The 20,453-nt window shown below is 40.5% G+C and overlaps 1 protein-coding gene and 1 non-coding gene across 4 annotated transcripts in view; one reads left to right on the top strand and one right to left on the bottom strand.

The window, feature by feature from the left end:
* Positions 1-4,132, top strand: part of ITGAE (integrin subunit alpha E) — an 86,832-nt gene extending 82,700 nt beyond the window's left edge. The window contains exons 30-31 of one of the 3 annotated variants that reach the window (XM_077165572.1): positions 2,514-2,624; positions 3,620-4,132. In XM_077165572.1, the coding sequence (XP_077021687.1) occupies positions 2,514-2,624; positions 3,620-3,715 (207 nt within the window). In that variant the 3' untranslated portion in view covers positions 3,716-4,132. The remainder of the gene's footprint in view (positions 1-2,513; positions 2,625-3,619) is intronic. The other 2 variants (XM_077165573.1, XM_077165574.1) reach the window with 2 other exon arrangements.
* A 3,156-nt stretch (positions 4,133-7,288) lies between these two features.
* LOC143689175 (U6 spliceosomal RNA) lies at positions 7,289-7,392 on the bottom strand. Its single transcript, XR_013178638.1, has one exon. It is a non-coding gene; the product is annotated as a U6 spliceosomal RNA (small nuclear RNA).
* Positions 7,393-20,453: the final 13,061 nt, after the last annotated feature.

Raw genomic sequence — 20,453 nt, 5'->3', positions numbered from 1 at the left:
TTGAAATAACGGAGCAGGCGGCCCCTGTCCAGGACAGGCTAAAGCAGTGGGACCCAGCAGTCTAAATTCGCTATGTCTCCCTTTGTTCTCAGGGAGGAGGGCTCTGCAATCCTCCCAGTCTGCAGCAGCCCACCTGGCAGGGACCAGCCCTACTTGAACTGTTTGTCTTGCGGGTGGGGGTAGGCACTAGGAGCCTTGGCCACTGGACTTACTCAGCTTTTCACCAGTCTCAGTTTCTTTGTTCCGATCTTCCCAGTATTTCCCTGGTCTCCTGGGCCCAGAACAATTATTTCAGACCGTTTCTACCTATCCATTAGCTATTTTGGGGAGAGGAGTGAGTCCTGCCACTCTGTATTCCACCATCTTCCCAAAAGTCCTCTTTCAAATATGACTTTTTGATGGTGTCACTTCAGGTAAGGAGTGGCCCAGAATGGGTCTTAATCCTGTCACTGAAGGCCTTACAGGGAAAGTCACAGAGAGAGAAAAAAGCCACAGAGGGAGCAGCCAAAAGCTGAAAGTCAACAGAGAAGAGAGAGGCCAGGAGAGACGTCAAGGTGCTTTGTGATGTGTCAGAGGAGAGAAGGATCACTGGCAGCCAGCCTTAGGACACTAGTCTTCAGGAAGGAGGCATTGTCTGATGACCCCTGGATTTGGACTTCTAGCCTCAAAAACATTAGCCAATAAATTCTCATTGTTTAAGCCAACCCATTGCATAGTATTTGCGTTAGCAAAAAGAAAATTAAAGCGGTATTAAACAGTTACAGCCCTCTGAAATGCAGAGTTCTTTTATAAGACTTGGACTGAGTCCTAGAACTCTTGGGATATGTGTTGCAGAAGTGATCAGAAGTCACATTCATATCTGTGATCTATAGGCTAAATAGATCTTCATTTTCGTTGTTGTTGACACTTGTCTGCATGAACCGCTGGTTTCAGAGATGATCCATCTGTGAGTTCTTTAGTCACATATGGTTCTGCACCAGAATGAAATGTTGGGAGACTGAAACAAGATTACTAATGGTTAGATCCACACATGTCCACCCTGGAGGAGGAGAATGAGCGGTTCTCTAGACATGTCAAAAGAGTATTCCCTTTTATTTTATTTTCAAATGTTTCTAATACAGAAAATGTGGGAGAAATAAAAGTGGCCTATTATCCCTCTGCCCAGTGTGTTAGTGTCATCTCCCCGCATGGCCAGCACAGAGTTGCCAGATCCATATGTTTCCATGTGACAGAGGACAAAGTAGGGAGCAAGAGGTCGATAGCTAGATGCTTTTTTCTTCATGGGTCTCTCCTTTTTCAGAGAGGAAAATCTTTCCTAAAAACTTCCCAGAGATATCCCCTTACATCTTATCTGTGACCCTAACCAGCTGTCTTAGTTTTTCTGGCTGCTCTGACAAATACATCACAATGGGTTGGCTGAAATAACAGGAATTTATTGTCCCACTGTTTTGGAGACCACAGGGCCTCCTGCGGTGGGTAGCATTCTGGTGCTGGCTTGCCACATCATTGGGGTTCACATGGTGGTATCCTCCCTTTTCTCCCTTTCTGGATTCCCACTGATTTCTGGCTTCTCCTTGTGGCCTTCTACAACTCTGGGGTTAGGTTTCCTCATTGTGTGAGGCGTCCAGCAATCTAGATTAAGGCCCACCTGGCTTGAGTTGGGCCATACTTACCTGAATATCTTCAAGATAACCTATTTATAATGGGCTCATACTCACAGGGATATGGATTAAGTTTAATAAAAATGTCTAAATTGGGTACATTTCAATTTACTACACCAGCATTTATAACTTTAGTTGAAGAAGCCTTACCTTTGTCCAGACTTCCACCCCATACAGAAATCCTCTCCCCAAAGCATTTATGACCTTGGTACTTAAATACTTGCATGAGGAGAACTTGGAGTTTGGGGCAGGCAGAGAGATCTTCATGGCCCTTTGACCCCACTTAAATATTGGGCACATGCTCTGACCATGGTCTGCAGGCTGGCCAGTTGGTTGGACCTTGGGAGGGCAGTTTTCTGAGTCTCACGGGAGAAGCACATCCCCTGAGCTTTCCAGCTGAGGCCTGTTGGTAGGAAGAGCATTCAGACTCCTGAAATTGAGAGCCTTCGGGAAAAGCTTGGGATGGGAGGGTTCTACAGGTGAACCTGTGGTTGCCATTTTGCATTTATTATTATGTCTCACAGTCCAGTGTTCTTTAAAACCTAGAGACTTCAGTTTCCCAGGACTCTGTCAAACTATCAGAATTTTTAGTTTGGTAGAAGGTCACAATCTCTTAACAAACTTAGCTCTTCCAGATAAGAGACCAAAAATAATTTCTTATTAAGCATTTTGATCATTAGATAATTTTAGATGTGCATCAGGAAGCATTCAACAGTTTTGCTTTACTATATTCAGTCTTAATCAATACATAGGATGTTGCCAAGATTTCATATTTTGCTTCTTAAAGTAAAGTGAAATTTTTTCTCGTTTGCCTCACCTAATTGATTGGATGATCATTTTTTCTTTTTCTAGATCACTGTCATCCTTCTGAAAGATGTGAAGCTCTATTCTTTGCCTGTCATCATTGGAAGCAGTCTTGGTGGCTTTCTGGTTTTGATTGTAATTATAATCATCCTGTTCAAGGTCAGTTCTACTCAAGTTCCTAAAGGCAAGAGAGGACGGACCTGGGTTGGACTGTCCAGTCCAGCCAGCCTTGGATTCAGAGCAGCTACCCTGGCCTTGTGAGCCTCTCTTCCCTCCTTCAGCACATACCCTACCACCACCCCCCAGTTAAGTAAATCTGTAAAACACTTTCTGTCTAGAAATATAAAAATCTAATTGAAATATTAGGCTATAGAGAGGTCGATCTGTAGTCTAAGACACATCTAATTGTCGCTCCCCTATTTAAATCCTTTCTTAGGCTTCCTCTGTCTTAATGTTCAAACTCTTTTCATTGCTACTTAAGGCTCTCCACTTTCTGTCCTCTGCCCCTCTAAATTCAAGTCTTGCTTTTTTCTCCAGGCATGTTGAACTGTTCCCTAAATAAGCTCATTTCTCCATACCTGCACTTAGGCCATTCTCCCTGCCAGGTGTGCCTTTCTCCACTTCTCCTTGTTTGCACAGTTCCCTTGAAACTCTGTGCTGGGTTATGTGCTTTTCTTGTGTGCTCTGTTCTATAAACCCTTCTAGGCTATCACACTGTGTTGTAATCATTTCTCTTCCTACTAGATTGTGAGCTTCTTGATGCCAGAGGCTGAGCCCTTTATCCTTCTGTGCTCAGCATAGTAGGCCATCCTGAATATTTTTACCCGTATAAGATTAGATCCAGTACAGATGAAACAACCATTTTGTTGCAGAATTAAGTTAAAAAGATGACAGTGCTCAGGGGGTTCAGAGGAAGGTGGGTCGTTGCCTCTACTTGGGGAATGAGCATCAGGAACTGCTTGTGGAAAAGCAGCATTTAAGAAGGGTCCTGAAAGATTGGACTCAGATTCAGAGGAAGGGATTTTGGGAAAGAAAAAGCTGTGAGGAGAAGCAGAGGTGCTTTGGGACTGTATAAGCAACAGCCAGGTAAATGGATTTCTAAAGCAGTTGGATATCCTAGGTCTGTAATTGGGCTTTCCCTCCCTTTGTTTTAGTGTGGCTTTTTTAAAAGAAAATATCAGCAGTTGAACTTGGACAGCATGAGGAAGGACCGACTGAAATCAAAGAATCTGCTTACAGAAGGAAATTAGACTCGTTTCTTCATCCACTGGGAGTGACCATCACTAATCCTTGGACGCGCTGGGACTTGATGTCTCGTTGATTACCTTTTCCTTTAGGATAGTCTAGAGGAACTTCTACAAATTATAGATAGAATATTGTTTGGCAGCATATGTTGTCTAGTCTGTGCCAAAGTAAACCTGGAAAACATTGAATATTAAATAAAGTTAAAATGTTTTCATTACAACAGCGCTTTTAGTATGCTAATATGCTTTGGTGATTTTTTTCCCTCTTGAAGAGGCATTAAACAACATTTCACAACCTTATTTGACCAAGAATGCTTTTTTTTGGGGCATTTCTACTCAATCTCCCAAAATAACTATGAAGTACATCGTGGGGAATAGTGATCTAAAGTGATTCATAGGGTGGTATTTTCAAAATCCTATGGTATCATTTATTTTCTCAAATCACAAAAAGCAGGCCAAGACAAACATAAAAAGTAGGAACTAGGGAGAAGACAAGACAAAGACTTTGTTCTGCAATCTCCTTTCTTTATGTATGAACATGACCTAATAAGTACTGTTAATCCTTTAATCCTTGCCTGGCTTCCTGTTTAGTAGATTGCTTTAGGAGATTTTCATTCTTTAGTAATATTGTCAGTGGGAGAGAGAACTCATCGCAGGAGAAAATGGAACATGGCCTGGAAGTTGGGGGCACAGAGATTTGAGCAAGACCATCTTCCAGGCTGGTTTTTTTTAAGGAGGAGATAGTTTTATTAACTTTAAACATCACAAAAGCAGTCTGGTTTTAAGCATGGCAGTGATACAAATTTTAAGCAACATCTAGTTTATACAGGTTCTGGATTAATGTTTTAATGTTTACATACCCAGTTCAATACTTTAAAGCAGAATTAGGAACAAAGCAGTAAATATTACAAAATGCAGTCAAGGTGCATAGTGGAAATACGAATTCCTTCATTACTGCAAATGTTTTGCAAAAGAGTAAAGCAGCAAATATTAATTGTTCTAAGGTAACATGCACTTTATATAGTTCAATGTAATAAAAAAAAGCTCAAATTAAGTGTTACAAAATCTATTCTTTCAAGTTATTTTGTAAAGTAAGAAAAATACATAGAAATGAGTCATAGAATCTTAACACTTTAAGAAATGCGTAAATGTTGGATATACTGTGTGATGGTGCCTTTTAAAAAATTAAATACCTGTACACATTCATTAAAGCAAAAGGTAAGGTGCAAATGGCAAAAAAATTCATTTCATATTACAAGTTGATATTTATATAGTAAGTCAATTGTTTATTAGTCTCTTTGAAATCCAATAGAATTTTAATATGCTCAAAACTGTAGGAAATAATAGTAATTTTGTTTAATGCAAAAGGATGATAGTGTCTGAGATTTGAAATCTGGATGACAGCATTCATGATGCTGAGAGCTGAATGTTTTGCAGACATTTACTATGAACAATGAGTGCGCTTTGTTGTGCCTTGATGACTCTTGATGGCTGGTCTGTAAGGTAGATGGGAGCACCAGCATGTCTGCTACCTGTAATCCATCAAGTCTGGAGGTAGCGAAGTTGGCTGGAAAATTTCCCAGTGTGTGTTCTGTGTTCACAAAACTAATTAGGTACCCTCCTGTAGCCCCTGTATTTTTACATTATGCAAGTGTAAGATTATCAATCTTCCTTTATATCAGTCAATCCAAAGGTTAACATAAGATCCCAATGGAAGTGTTTGTTCTGAAGTGAAGGCATGGATGCCAAAGTGTTTTAAATTCATCAGGTTGATGGTTTGAAGCTATGTATAATTAAAAGAACAATACTTATCTCAATGTGCCAGATGGGTATTAAATCTACAGTAACACTTAAGAATTTATTTGGGTGCATGTCTTCTAAGAAATGATCATGATGATGAATATGCAATTATGTGATGATATTGTGAATTACTGATTATATATGTAGAACTGAATGATCATATGTTAAGAATGTTTGTGTTTCTTTCTTGTAATATATATTTTTTTAATTTAAAAATTAATTAAAATTACTTGGGTGCATGGATCATTCAGTGGTAGAAAGCTTTCCTGCCATGCGGGAGACCTGGATTTGTTTCCTGGCCCATGTACCCCCCAAAAATAAAAAAGAAATTTATCAAGTTGACTACATTTGAGGTTTTGCAGACTTGAAGCATCATTGTAATACTCTCATAGTCTTGTACTGAATATTGTCATGATTAGTCTCAACAGAAAAAGGGACCAATAAGAGCAATGGCTTAAAAATACAGATGATTCTTTTGTAGTAGTGTGCAGGGTATGCGTGGTTTGCTGGGGTTGAAGCACAATATTTGAAAATTAAATAGTCACAGGGATTAGAAACAATTCATTTCATGACCCAAGATCCTAATCTAGCATTTGTTTTAACTCTGAAATTTAACCATAAGCTTTATATTTCCTGTAGCAAGTGTACTTTGCAGTACTGCAACAGGTGGCAGAACCACTGTCTCCTAAGTTATCAGATGTATTTCTGAGATCTACTTAAAACATCTCATGTTACCCTGTGTTTCTCAGTGCTTCCTCAACAACCAGTCCTGTCCCCCACTACTCAAGATGAGGGAATATTGTACTTTTCCGTTTAGGAGGTACCAATAACAAAAAGCTGAGCTAAATGGTCACAATAGCCATTTTTACAATACTCACAGAGAAGAAAGGAGTAAGAGATATGTGCAGCTTTTTTCCAACATCCAGACATAAGCAAACAAAATCTTAGCCAGAACTCTCTGTACTGGAAATACTGTGTAGCCTTGTCAGCTGGGAAATTTTCCTTAGGAAATGATGTTAGTGGTAGGGATAGATAGGGCCTATAAGCCAGGTGCCTCAATTGAGGGTCTACGGTGGCCATCTGCCAGGGGCCTGAGGACAACACTCCTTTTACATAAAGCGTAACAGATGGCAACCAGGCTTCTGCTGAATACAGAGGTGGAGCCAGTGGGTAATGCAGGTGCAAACACAGTTTCTTTCCGTATTGACTCCCCAGCCTTGCTTAGACAGTGTGAGCAGCCGGTCTCGGAAGCCCTGAGCTCTGCTTAGCCATTTCTGCTCTGCTCTGATGACAAATAAGCTTCATCCCTGTCTTTCCCTAGCCACACAGGTCATTGTAAAACTTAAACTATGCATAAGCATCACACTTTAAACTTTGTACCCTACACACTTCCACTAAAGCAGAAATACGAAAGCCACGATAATCTCAATAGCCAGCAGGTATTCCTGTTTAGGGACTGTAAGGTGGTGGCTTTTCAAAAGGTGGGTAGTAGGGCACTGAGTTAACAGGGTGGAGCACTTGACGACCACACGTAGCTGGTCGAGGGAGAAGCAGACTGGGGCTCGTCAGAAAGCCCAGAGGGAGGAGAGGATGGAAAGACATTGGAGTGCTGTGTAATAAAAATAAAACATCAAGTTAGGCAGTGAGTTTGCAATTTCCTGAACAGTCATTACTAATTAAAAATGAATATGAACAAGTTTGCTTCTGTGTGGAAAGACAAAGAGCTCTTAAACCTCACAAAGCTAATGAAAAGCATGAATCAGGTGGCCCCACATTCTTAAAAATATGGAACGCTTCACGAATTTGCGTGTCATCCTTGCGCAGGGGCCATGCTAATCTCGGTATCATTCCAATTTTAGTATCTGTGCTGCCGAAGCGAGCACTCCAGGCTGGTTTTGTGCTTAGCATCTTTTTCATTGTTATGCCTCTGCTGTGAAAACTTGACAGCATCTCTCCACTCCTAATCTTAAAGTGGAACACTCTCAGTTTTTGTTGACTGTAGAAAATGTAAAATATTAAACAGTACTGACATATATAATGTAGAAAGTAATCCTTATGATTTCATGATCACCTTCTATATCTAATGCAGAAGCCTTATTTCTTCAGATTTCTTTTTCTTGAATTTGTGTATGTGTAAATGTAATTTAAGGAATTTAACCTGATTTTTTTTCCCCCAAAGGTGTAACTGATTTTCACAGCACCTGTTATTGAGATACTTACCATCTTCTCTGGTTATCTCTGCTCTTCCCTTATCACAAGGACTGGAGGCTTTAAACATTTCCCGGACTCCCCTGCAGTGGTGTCCTAGTTCAGATCTTGCCAGAGAGAGACACTTCCGTGCAACTAGAAGGTAAAAACAAGGGAGAAGCCATTCTCTGGTTCTGGCAGCAGTGCTGGCCACAGTGGCAGATGAGTTCAGGACCCTCGGGGGCAATGTGGGCTCCAGTGACAGAGGCAGCCTCTTGATCTCTGGGTAATACTAGCTCTCCCATTTATGTTTTCCAGGCATTGCTACAAATTTGAAACTTAATTCCCTGTGTTAAATCCCTTTCTGCTTAAAATACCTCATCTGTTTTTGACTGCCTCTTGAGTCTGTTAATTCCAAATGAACAGCAGTTTCTGAATCATTTATTACAATGACATTGATTGAAAATTCTTCTGTTCCAACCTGTATGGAATTCCTATGCATATGGGTGTGTGTGTCTGGAAATGCAATTTTATTTTATTGTAGGTTTATTCCTGGTCTCCCTCTCTCTCACTTCTTTTTTCAAAGTAACCTCTGCTAAAACGCTTTTAGATATACCTTCAAATAAACCAGCATAATTTTTTTAAACGTAATGTGATTATATTGTATGTAGAATCCTGCTCCTTGCTGAAAAGTTTAGGAGGCAAAAGGGTGAGAAAAGAGGAAGGTAGACCAGGACATTTAAAGCGGACGGGTTTATTTCTACCCTCCCAGGCAGAGCTCACGAAACCCAAGATGGAGAGAAACAACTCTCCGCCTAGGTGATGGCATGGGCAGTTTTTAAGCAAGGGGGTCAGGTGACGTCTGGAAGGGGCGGTTCTCCGGAAGTTAGGTGCCCGGAAGGGGCGGTTCCAAAAGCCATGTTGGGAGGGGCGAAACAGCCTCCGCAACTCCTTCCGGGTCCCGCGACCTAACACTTGCTTCTTCCTTTGAATAGATCTCAGCTGTCTTTCCATAGCAACACCAAGCAAATCTTTCTTTTTAGCCCCATCACGATATACTATGTCATCTGTCGATATGTGAATTTATTTAAGAAGTTCCCCCATGTGGATATTCAGGTTGTATCCACTTTTTCTTATTTTAACGGAAAGGTGTGATGACCCTCTTCAAATAAGTATTCTAGTATACTTTTTTGAGTATATTAATGGGTAAATTCCTAGCACAGTTACTGGCTTAAAGGCTATGTGCATTTACAGTTTTGATAGATAATGGCAGATTGGGCTCCAAAAAGATTTTACCAATTTATGCTCCCTCTTAGAATATGCAGAAATGCCACTCTATACCATTGCCACCACTGAGTACTATCAAATTTTAACTATTTTACTTATCTGATCAGTATGAAGAATAGTTTCCTGTTTCTGGTATCACAGTTTTCATTGTAGCTTTGCAGTAAATTTTGGTATCTGATAGGGCAGGTTTTCATTTTATTAAAAATAATTATTGATCATATTCTTTCAGATTATTCTTAGTGTCAGTTTTTCAGATTTACAAAAGAAACCCTTTGGGGTTTTAATTTGAATGTACAGATTGAGTTGGAGAGAACTAATATTGCCTTGCCACTCAGAAATACGATGTTTCTCCACTTGCTTAGATTTTTATTAAATTTTTTCTCTTTTATAGAATGTTTATTATGAATAGTTTGTGTTAAAAATGTGAACATATGGAAGCTGTTGCTTGTGATTCATTTGCATATTCTAGCTGCAGAGGTGACATTTAGTTAACTGCTGTATATAAGTATAGTTTTCTTCCTGGGCCGTATGATTTGGATTTGCTCTCTTTACCAGAGTCATAATAGTGAAATCATCCTATATCTATCCTTTGTGTCTGGCTTACATCACTTAGCATTATATCCTCTATGTTCATCTGTGTTGTCACAGGCTTCAGAACCTCATTTCATCTTACTGCTGCATAATATTCCATGTATGTATATACCACATTTTGTTTATCTACTGATCAGCTGATGGGCACTTGGATTGTTTCCATCTTTTGACAATTATAAATAGTGCCACTGTGAACATTGGCATACAAATGTGTGTTTGTGTCACTGCTTTCAATTCTTCAGGGTATATATCTAGTATTGGTATTGCTAGGTAATAAGGCAACTCTATATTTAGTTTTTTAGGGGACCGCAAAACTGTCTTCCACAGTTGTACTATTATACATTCCCACCAGCACTGAATAAGTTCCCACTGGATGAGTGGCACTTCTCTATGTTCTAAGAGGGAGCATAAATTGGTAAAATCTTTCTGAAGCCCAATCTGCCATCATCTATCAAAGTTTTAAATGCATATAGTCTTTAAGCCAGTAACTGCTAGGAATTTACCCATTAATATACTCAAAATATATACTAGAATACTCCATATCCTCTCCAACATTTGTAGTTTCCTGTTTGTTTAATAGCAGCCATTCTTAAGGGTGTGATAGTTTTGATTTGCAGTTCCCTTAAAGCTAATCAAGATGAGCATCTCTTCATATATTTTTAGCCATTTGCATTTGTTCACTTGCTTAGGTTTAAAAAAATATACACTTATTGGGAAAACGTCACACACATATAATCCATCCATAGTATGCAGTCAGTGGCTCACAATATTATCACATAGTATTCATCGCTATGATCATTTTTAGAACATTTGCATCACTCCAGAAAAAGAAATAAAAAGAAAAACCTCATACATCCCACATCCCTTTCCCCTCCTTCTCATTGACCACTGGTATTTCAACTGGGTACCACTGGTACCCAATATTTTAACCCTTTATCTCTCCTATTATTATTTTTTATCCATATTTTTTAATCATCTGCCCACAAGGAGCATCAAACACAAGATCTTCACAATCACATGGTCACATTGTATAAGTTATGTAATTATACAAGTGTCTTCAAGAATCAAGGCTACTGGGACACAGTTCAACAGTTTCAGGTACTTGCCTCTAGCCACTCCAATACACCAAAAACTAAAAAAGGATGTCTGTATAATGCATAAGAATAACCTCCAGGATAACCTCTCAACTCTGAAATCTCTCAAGCACCGAAACTTTATTTTGTCTCATTTCTTCCCCGTTTCAGCCAAGAAGTCTTTCTCAATCCCATGATACCAGGTCCCAGCTCATCCTGGGAGCCCTGTCCCACACTGCCAAGGAAATTTACATCCTTGGGAGTCATGTCCTATGTAGCGGGGAGGGCAGTCAGTTCATCTGCCAATGAGAGAGAGGCCACATCTGAGCAATAGAAGAGGTTCTCTGGGGATGACTCTTAGGCATAATTATAAGTAGGCTTAAATTCTCCTGCAGGAATAAGTTTTATAGGGACAAGCCCCAAATTGAGGGATCAGCCTATTAAATTGGTTGTCTCCACTGCTTGCAAGAATATCAAGAATTCCCCAGATGGGGAAGTTTAATATTTCCTCTTTCTCCCCAGTTCCCCAAGGGGGCTTTTTTATTCTCTGGGATATATTGGAGCATCACACTGAATTGTACAAACCAACAAGATCTCACACCCTATTCAAGATTCCATGTAATTATGGTTTTCAAATAAACTGACCATACAATGCACTACCCAAAATATGAATTTTGCACCAAATAAACATTCCTCCCTTTGGTCTCACACAGAAGGTGAAGTTTTAAGATAAGGATCATATCATCCTTTATTCAGTATTCTGATTTACCTTAGCCCTATCCAGATCACCTTCATTCATTTCTCCAGTCGAAGTCTGATCACGTTTTCAACTTTTTAAACAGTTGCTGATTGGGGTAATGCTGACTTTTATAGATTCAGTGCTCTAACTCCGAGTCTCAAGTGTCACATAAATACCCGAAGTTTCAGAGTATGATCAGGTTATACACAAATAACTAGATGCCTCAGAATTTAAAAATAACAGTTACAAATCCTGAATATATGTGACTTCTGTAAAGGCTTACAATTTAGGACCCTTTACAATAGGCCTCCGCCTGATAACCTATGCTCTTGACTTCAATTCTCCAAGTTTGTATATTATACTTATTCCATATCAGTGAAGCATGACAATACTTGTCTTTTTGTTTCTGCCGTTCCATTCACCATATTGTCCTTAAGGTTCATTCCCTAGTTGCATGCCTCACAACTTCATTTCTTCTTGCAGCCACTCTAGGAGGCCATTGTATGTATACCCCACAGTTCCCTCTTTCATTCCTCAGTTGTTGTACCCTCAGGCCACCTCCATCCATTGATGCACCAGTGTGCAAATGTCCATTAGTGTCCCCAGTCGCAGTTCCTCCAGGATCCTAGCAACCGGGTTGCAGAATCACGTGGCAGCTCTACCCTTTAGATTTTAAAAAATACCCTGCAGCAAGGTTTTATCATTTTTGTCATAGAGGTCTTAATTTATGAAGATTTTTATTTCCAGCTGTATTATTTTTTGTTGGTTTGTGAAAAATATCATCCCTACCTGATGAGTGTTTGTATTTAAGACAGTTGGTTGCTTTTGAGTACTTACCTTACCTGGCCATCTTACTAAACTTTGTTTTTTAACTGCTTTTCATTTGATTCTCTTGGATTTTCTAAGGACTCAATCTTGTTTGCAAATAATGGTAATTTTTACTCTTTCTGATATTTATGCATTTTTAAAATCTGTATTTCTTTGACAGGCCTCAGAGAGCTCTGTGAAGTTAACGGTGGCCAGGGCAACGTCCTTGATTGCACCTGACTTGAATGCGGTTCGCTTTCTACCACCTCTGCCTGCCTCACAGCCTGCCGAGGACCCCAGGCCCTGCCACTCTGAGCTTGGGTTCTCTAGGGCTCGGTTGGGGAAACCCATCCCCTTTTCTTGGAACCCCTTCTTTTTCCTGCACTAACTCACCAGGCTTTTGGGCATGATCAGCTTTTCTGTTGGTTTGATTCTATCTGCTTCATAAATCATAGGAATTGCTCCAGACTTTTGGTTCCTTTATTATTTCTTTCTCTGTTTTCCAGTGTTGCCACAGGTCTTTTTTTCTTTTTCCTATTTCTTGGGCTGTTTCATTGAGATTTACCTTCAAAGGGAAAGAGAGAAGTAAGTTTGTTTGGTCATTTCTCTGCTGTTGGTTTTAGGAGTTTTGCCCAAGTTTTCCAGATTGTAGGTGACTTGCAATATCTCAATATTATTGGTGACTTGTTTTTATAACTTTTTTACTGCAAATAAGACCCCACTTCCACCGTATCAGTCCAGCCTGACACTGGCCACCTGTGAGCTGTGCTGACCTGATTGGAAGCAGACCATGGCAGTGCAGGTGGGAGATGGTGTAAGGGTCCAGGGATAGAAGCATGATTGAATTTGACCAGTTCCTATGTTCCGGTTTGGGCCAAGGCTTTGTCCTTCTAAAAGATGCCTTCCTGCCACCAGAACTTCACCATTCCCTGTTCACCCTCTTCAGCCTGGAAACAGGAAGTACTAAAGCTTGATTAGATTCAGGGTCAGTGGCTCATGTCACAAGTTCTCTGTCCTGGTCAGAGAAGGACGAAGATGGGGCCAGCTGGGCACGAAGCATAGGGATAAATCCCTTTTATCATCTCTCTCCTTAAATTTTCCCTGCTGGGTGGGCCACGGTGGCTCAGCAGGCAAGAATGCTCGCCTGCCATGCCAGAGGACCCGGGTTCGATTCCCGGTGCCTGCCCATGTAAAAAAAAAAAAATTTCCCTGCTACAGGCGAGTGTGGATTCAAATGAATGTTTTCTTTCATAATAACTTCTGAATTGTGGATTTGGTTGTTGGAGGGAGAAAACAGAGCAGCTTTTAAATTGATACAATTGTTTAGGGCTAATTGGATGATGAGAAGGTGCTTCTGACTGAACCCAGCCGCCTTCAATTTTCTGCACTAGGACGTTTTTCTATGTGTGTCTTCTCTAGGGACTTACAACGAGGGGTTTTTGGTTAAGATTAGAATTTAAGTATTTCTAGGTCCCTCAGCCATAGTAAAAACCTCATAATAGGGGCAGGATTTTACCATTCCTTCTAATAACAAATTTAAGAAATGTAATCAAGGGAAACTGTAATTCAGGAAGAGTAATTGTCCTAGTATCAAAGTCCAAGAGGTAACTGGATGAACCTAAGTAGACAGCTCCCAATTTCATTTGACTTAATTTTTTTGGTTTGTAGAGGGCCATTTTGAAGAGTACACAGGTAGAATACATAGATGTACTCTCACAGTAAAATCTGAGTAAAAAAATGAAAATGTGCCTTTATCATAACTTTGACCCATCCTGTACCACTTTTCCCCCCAAGGTCTGGACAGGTGGCCTGGCCTAGCCCAGGTAAGATACTACAGATGTCCTTGGACCCCCATCCTTGTTTTCCTGGGTTTGACTAGTGTCCTGCCTTGGGTTTATCTTTCCTCCTTTTAGAGCTATAAGGTCTGAGATTAAGGTTGGGGTGCCAGGGTAGGAGAAATCACCATTGGCCCACTTGGGTTCTGCTTCTTTTAAATCTTTCTAGACTAGGAAAAAGTTATGAACCAGTTAGAGTATATTCTTGGAAGCTGCATTCTGTATACATGTAAATAATTTTATATGTACTTATACAAATACATAACTGTTTAACTGTTTTTCATATAAATAGAATCATATATTCTGCCATTTGTGATTACTTGGGACTATTTTCAAGGAACCAATGTCAGAGATGAGGTACTGCTATTAAAAGGATGGAGGACTGGGGAGAGTTGACACTAGGTTAATGGATCTTAGGGGAATTAATAACTTAAATTTGTATAGCTCATTACAACTCAAAGAAGGCCTTTAAGCTTTTTTTTTCAAAAGTGGAATTAAAGACATTTTTTGCAACTTACGCAGTGTCAAATTGCTTTCCAGAAAGACTGAACCACTTTACAAGATTATTAGCACTGCACACATGCCCATTTTTACATAATTTGTTCGCTTCATTTACTTTGCTTTTCTTTGATCTTTGGCACGACCATGTGTTTTTCCATGGAATAGATGCCAGTTTTTTGCTCTATGCTTTACTTTCTCTTTCTTGCCCAGTTAAAATGTGGCTCTGATATTTTCCCATTAGCTTTTTCTGAACTGTTCCAGGCTTCTGGGATAGATACAGGAGTGCATTTCTACTGCTGAACTTCTGAGTCTTTGAGCAAGTAAAAGTGGTTTGACTTCAATAGAGCTGGAAAGTAATATGTGCCCCCAAATGGAGGAATTCAGTCTTTCAGATGAGGTCGTGGGCATTAAGAGGCAGTAGTCATTGTTGGTGTCCTCTAAAAGAGCAATTCTTTACCTAAGAGGTCATTGTATGGGCCAAGACCACTGTGACAGCCTCCAGGAGAAGGAGCTGGAGACTCTGCCTTCCACCCCTCTCTAGCCCCTACCTGGCCTTCTCTCTGGAGGAAGGATTCCTGATCTGGTGGTCACATCCTCAGACCCTTTAGCCAGCTACAGTTCTGAGGGTAGACAGAGTGGTCAGCAGGTCTGGAGGCGTGATCTCTGGATACTTCCTTTTCCCCCCAGGGCCTGGGCAGGTGGCCTGGCCTAGCCCAATGCAGAGACTGCAGATGTCCTCGGACCCCCAGCCTTGTTTTCCTGGGTTTGACCAGTGTCCTGCCTTGGGTTTATCTTTCCTCCTTTTAGAGCTATAAGGTCTGAGAGTAAGGTTGGGGTGCTGGGGTAGGAGAAAACACCACTGGCCCACTTGGGTTCTCCTTCTTTTTAACTCTTTCTAGACTAGGAAAAAGTTACCTCCTCACTCCTAGAATTCTACGGTGGGACCTGGGGTCCTTTGCCGTGTGGATGAAGGACTCACTGGGTGGATTGGTTGGCTAAGGACTCAGTGCCTCTAGATCAGGTGTTAGTAACTTTTTTTCCCCATAGACCCCTTGGGCAGTCTGTGAAGCTAGAGACCCCTTCTTAGGTTATCCCCCAACATTATATTATGAAAATGTTCAAACAAATAGAAAAATGAGATTTTACAGTAAACACTAGTCTGCCCACCACTAAAATTCTACCATTAGCATTTTTTAAATTTTTAATTTAACTTTTTTAAATACCAAAAAAACATGTAACAAATGCAAACATTCCTTTTTTGATCATTCCGTTTTACATATATAATCAGTAATTCACAATATCATCACTTAGTTGCATATTCATCATCATGATCATTTCTTGGAACATTTGCATTCATTCAGAAATACCATTATATTTTACTTTGCTTGTTTTATCACATATTTTTCCATCTCTGCCCATCAGCTTTTATTTAAGTTTTTTATTATTATTTTTATGTATCACTGGTTTATTTAACTCGAAAATGTATGGCTCTTGTCTGATCTGGTCCTGGAGGTATTCTCTTTTTATTTCATTTTATTTTTTTTATTGCGAAATATAACATCTATACAAGAAAGCAATAAATTTTTAAGTACATTGTAACAAGTAGTTATAGAACACATTTCAGAGTTTGGAATGGGTTACACTTTTACAGTTTCAGGTTTTTCCTTCTAACTGCTCCAAGATACTGGAGACTAAAAACAAATATATACTGATTCAGTAGTCATACTCATTTGTTAAATCCTAACTTCTCCGTTAAAACTCCTCCTCCTTTGATCCTTCTCCTGGTCTTTAGGGATATTTGGGTTATGCGCATTCTAACTTTTCTCACGTTAGAAAGGGGTGCTGACAATACGGGATGGGGGAGTGGAACTGGTTGATGTTCTTGGAGATACTGGTACCTTTGGGTTTCAGGACTTATCTGGCCTAGGAACCATCTGAAGGTTTAAGGTTTCTGAAAAGTAAACTTAGTTTGTGAAATTTTTGTAGGATTTCTGATAGAACCCTGGGTATTCTTTAGGTTGAACAGGAATGATGTTGGTTGGAGTTTATGAAACTGTGGCAATTAGCAATGTCTAGCTGAAGCTTGCGTAAGAGTAGCCTCCAGAATAGCCTCTCGACTCTATTTGAACTCTCTTTGCCACTGATACCTTATTTTGTTACATTTCTTTTCCCCTTTTTCATCAGGAAGGTGTCGTTGATTGCCTGGTGCCAGGGCCAGGCTCATCCCTGGGAGTCATGTCCCATGTTGTCAGGGAGACGCACACCACTGGGCGTCATGTCCCACAAAGAGGGGAGGGTAATGATTTTCCTCACAGGGTTGGGCTTAGAGATATGCCATATCTGAGCAACAAAAGAGGTTCTCTGGAGGTAACTCTTTTTTTTTTTCATGGGCAGGCACCGGGAATCGAACCCAGGTCCTCTGGCATCGCAGGCAAGCATTCCTGCCTGCTGAGCCACCATGGCCCACCCTGGAGGTAACTCTTAGACGTAATTATAGGTAGGCTTAGCTTCTCTGCTAGAGAAATAAATTTCATAAGAGCAAGCCTTAAGATCAAGGGCTTGGCCTGTTAACTTGGAAGTCCCTAGTGTTTGAGAGAGTATCAGGGATTTCCCAGGTGGGAAAGTTTAAACAGTTTCATATTTTTTCTCCATTCCCTTAAGGGACTTTGCCAATACTTCTTAATTATCTGCCCAGCATACTCTGGGATGTGTCTGGGAATTACATTAATCTATACAGAATTACCAGTCCTCGAACCCATTCTGGGCCCCATGTGTTTGGGCTGTTTAATTGAACTATCCAGACAGAGTTCCATTGTGTGCTAGAAAAAATTTAGGTTTTAAAGCTCTCTTCGTTTGGTCTCATAGAGGCTGACAGACACTGTCAGCCTTTGCCTTGTATTCTGGTTTACTTTAGTCTCCACCAGATGGGTTTCATTCTTGCCTCTGATTGAAGCCTGATCTCTTTTTTGGCTCTTTAACAGTTGTTGTATGTGGAAATGCTGTCTTTCAGACCCACAGAACTCCTATTCTGTCTCAGGTGTCGCACAAGTACCCAAAGTTCCAGGAAAATGCCAGGTTATACACATTTAGCACAATCAACTTGTTTTTAAATACATAAAACAAAATATGTTTACAAAGAAACCAGTTATAGTGAAATGCAGTGATTGGAATATTTTTGAAAATTTATGCTATCAAGATAAATGTGCTTCTTAAAGCATTGTGACAACAAGTCTAATAGCTGCCACAATTTCAAAGGAGTATTGAGCTTAGAATGTATTTTAAGATACCTTTGACAGCTGTAATGTGATAGGAAAATGTCTAATTTCTAATGCTGTCAAGGTTTCAGGTTTTGTTAATGCTTCTATGGTGTGTTGCCTACATTTATAAGTGGAGGAAATGTTGGATTTTAGTTACAGGGTAGTAAAAATCAATGATTTTTTTCCCCCATCTAAGTTCACAGATGTCCTACCCTGTATATTCTGGCTCCTGAGCCCTGCCAACTTATCTATATGTAAATGTCCAGCTTCCTACCCCCAAACCCAAAATTATTACAAAAATAATTTTGAAAATTCCCATTGAATAATAACATGTGTTGTACACTTGACTGTGTACTTTTGCAGCTGATCTTACTAGCTACCACCCAGGAAGCATTATCCCTGTTATACTGAGGGGGAAGCAGCTTGCCCTAGGCTGGAGGGCCTGTGTATGGCAGAACCAGGGTTCCAGCAGAAAAGTTTTTGACTTCTAAGTCCCTTACTGTTTCCGCAAAAGCTGCATTACACTCTGGGCATGGCACAGTGGCGTTTTTCAGACTTCACTGGACATAAGCATCCCTTGAGCTCCTTCAGGGTTCTAAGCCACACTCCCTTAAAGACTCTAACGCTGTGTATGTGGGTCGTGCTGGGGAATCTGCTTTTTTGCCAACCACTCCAGGTGATTCTGATGCAGGGCCCACCCCCTGTGAGATACAGGTTACGAGAGCAGAGTGTGTTCATCTGATCATACTTTGTCAGTAGGTAGCCCTCAGCACAGACTTGAAGTCTTAATGACTCACTAGTTGCTTCAGGAGACAAATTTAGCATTAAGCTTTGCAGAATTATTTCTGTTGAAATCTTCTGTGAATATACAGACAAAAATAAAGTCTTAGTCACTTTGAGTAGTCTACCTCCAATACGCAGTCCACAGGCTAACGGGCAGAGAGGCAGGGCCGTCAGGAGTTAACTTCTCTTCCTCCTTCCCTCCCTCCCTTCCTCTCTTCCTCTCTCACCCCCTCCCTCTCTCTCTCCCCCCCTCCCTCCTTTGTCTGGTACAAAGACTGGTAAAGCCCTGTCCTGCCTTCTCTGGACAGATAAGACACACCCCACATGCAGCAGTAAGAGAGAAAGTGATGAACTGTCTATATCATAGAGATAATGGCCTTGGGGAATTTAGAGAAGGGATCCAAGAGACCTTCATGAAAGGCACAGACCCTTTTAAACTGAGCCTGGGAGCCAGAAAGGCTTGAGGAAAGAAGAGCCTGGCAAAGGCACAGAGGAAGAGAAGTGAGGGACGTAAGAAAGCCGGTGTGGCTGAAGCACAGCGTGTTTACTGGGGGGTACAGATGAGATCGGAAAGGCAGGTGCAGGACCTGGAATGGCAGAGTAAGGATTTAGTCCTTTATCCCATAAGTGATGAGAAAGCATTGAGAGTTTTTCAATACGGCAATGACGGGATCAGAGTTGTGCTTTTTAACAAGGCCAGCAGGAAGTTAGATGCACTGGCAGGGGCGTGTGGTTACAGGGCGGGGAGATAATTACTTTATTCAACAAACATTGGAGAACCTACTGCGAATTAAGCACTTGGATCAAATACATATTTAAGAGACCTGCTTCAATAATCAAAAAGTATTGGATAAATTTAGTAGATTGAAATGCTCATGATCAATGAAAGGGAGGGGTAAGGGGTATGGGATGTACGAATTTTTTCCTGTTTTTTTAAATTTCTTTTTCTGAATTGATGCAAATGTTCTAAGAAATGATCATGATGATAAATATATAACTATGTGATGAAAAAAAGAGAATGTTCATATTGTATGTTGATTGGTTTTATTAATAAAAATTAAAGAAAAAAAAGTATTGGCAAAGTCCCTTGAGAGATGGGAGAGAGAATATGGAACTATTAGACCTTACCATCAGGGAATCCCCTGATACTGTGTCAAACATTAGCGACACCCAAATCAATAGGCCATGCCCTTGATCATGAGGCAAGCTTAGACTAACTGTAGACATGCCCAAGAGTTACTTCTGGAGGACCTCTATTGTTGCTCAGATGTGGCCTCAGTCTCTCTAAGCCCAACTCTGCAAGTGAAATCATTGCCCTTCCCCCTACGTGGTACATGACATCCAGGGGTGAAAGTCTCCCTGGTGATGTGGGAGATGACTCCCAGGGATGAATACGGACCTGGCACTGTGGGATCAACAATTCCATCCTGACCAAATGGGGGAAAAGAAGTGTAATTAATAAGGTATCAGTGGCAGAGAGAGTTCAAATAGAGTTGAGAGGCTACTCTGGAGGTTGCTCTTATGCAAGCTTCAATTAGACCTTGCTACCTATCATAACCTGCCAACACCTAACCAGAACCATTCCAGCCAATCCTAAAGAACACCTAGGGCAATTTATAAGATTCCACAAGGGTTCCAGGTACTAGAGTAACTCTAGAAACCTACAACCTCCAGATGGATCCCTGGTCAAGATAAGTCCTGAAACCTAGCCCAGCCTCTCCAGAACATCAGATAGTTCCATCTCCCTACCCCTTTTTAGTGAAAGACCATTCCAATATGAATAATTTAGAATCACCATAGCCCAAACAACCCCAAAGCAAGGTATGGAAAGATCAAAGATGATGGTGGAATTATACATAGAAGATAGGACTTAACAAATGAATA

The sequence above is a fragment of the Tamandua tetradactyla genome, chromosome 6 (genome assembly GCF_023851605.1).
Source record: "Tamandua tetradactyla isolate mTamTet1 chromosome 6, mTamTet1.pri, whole genome shotgun sequence".
NCBI lineage: Eukaryota > Metazoa > Chordata > Mammalia > Pilosa > Myrmecophagidae > Tamandua > Tamandua tetradactyla.
This window is presented reverse-complemented; position numbering and strand designations above follow the sequence as displayed.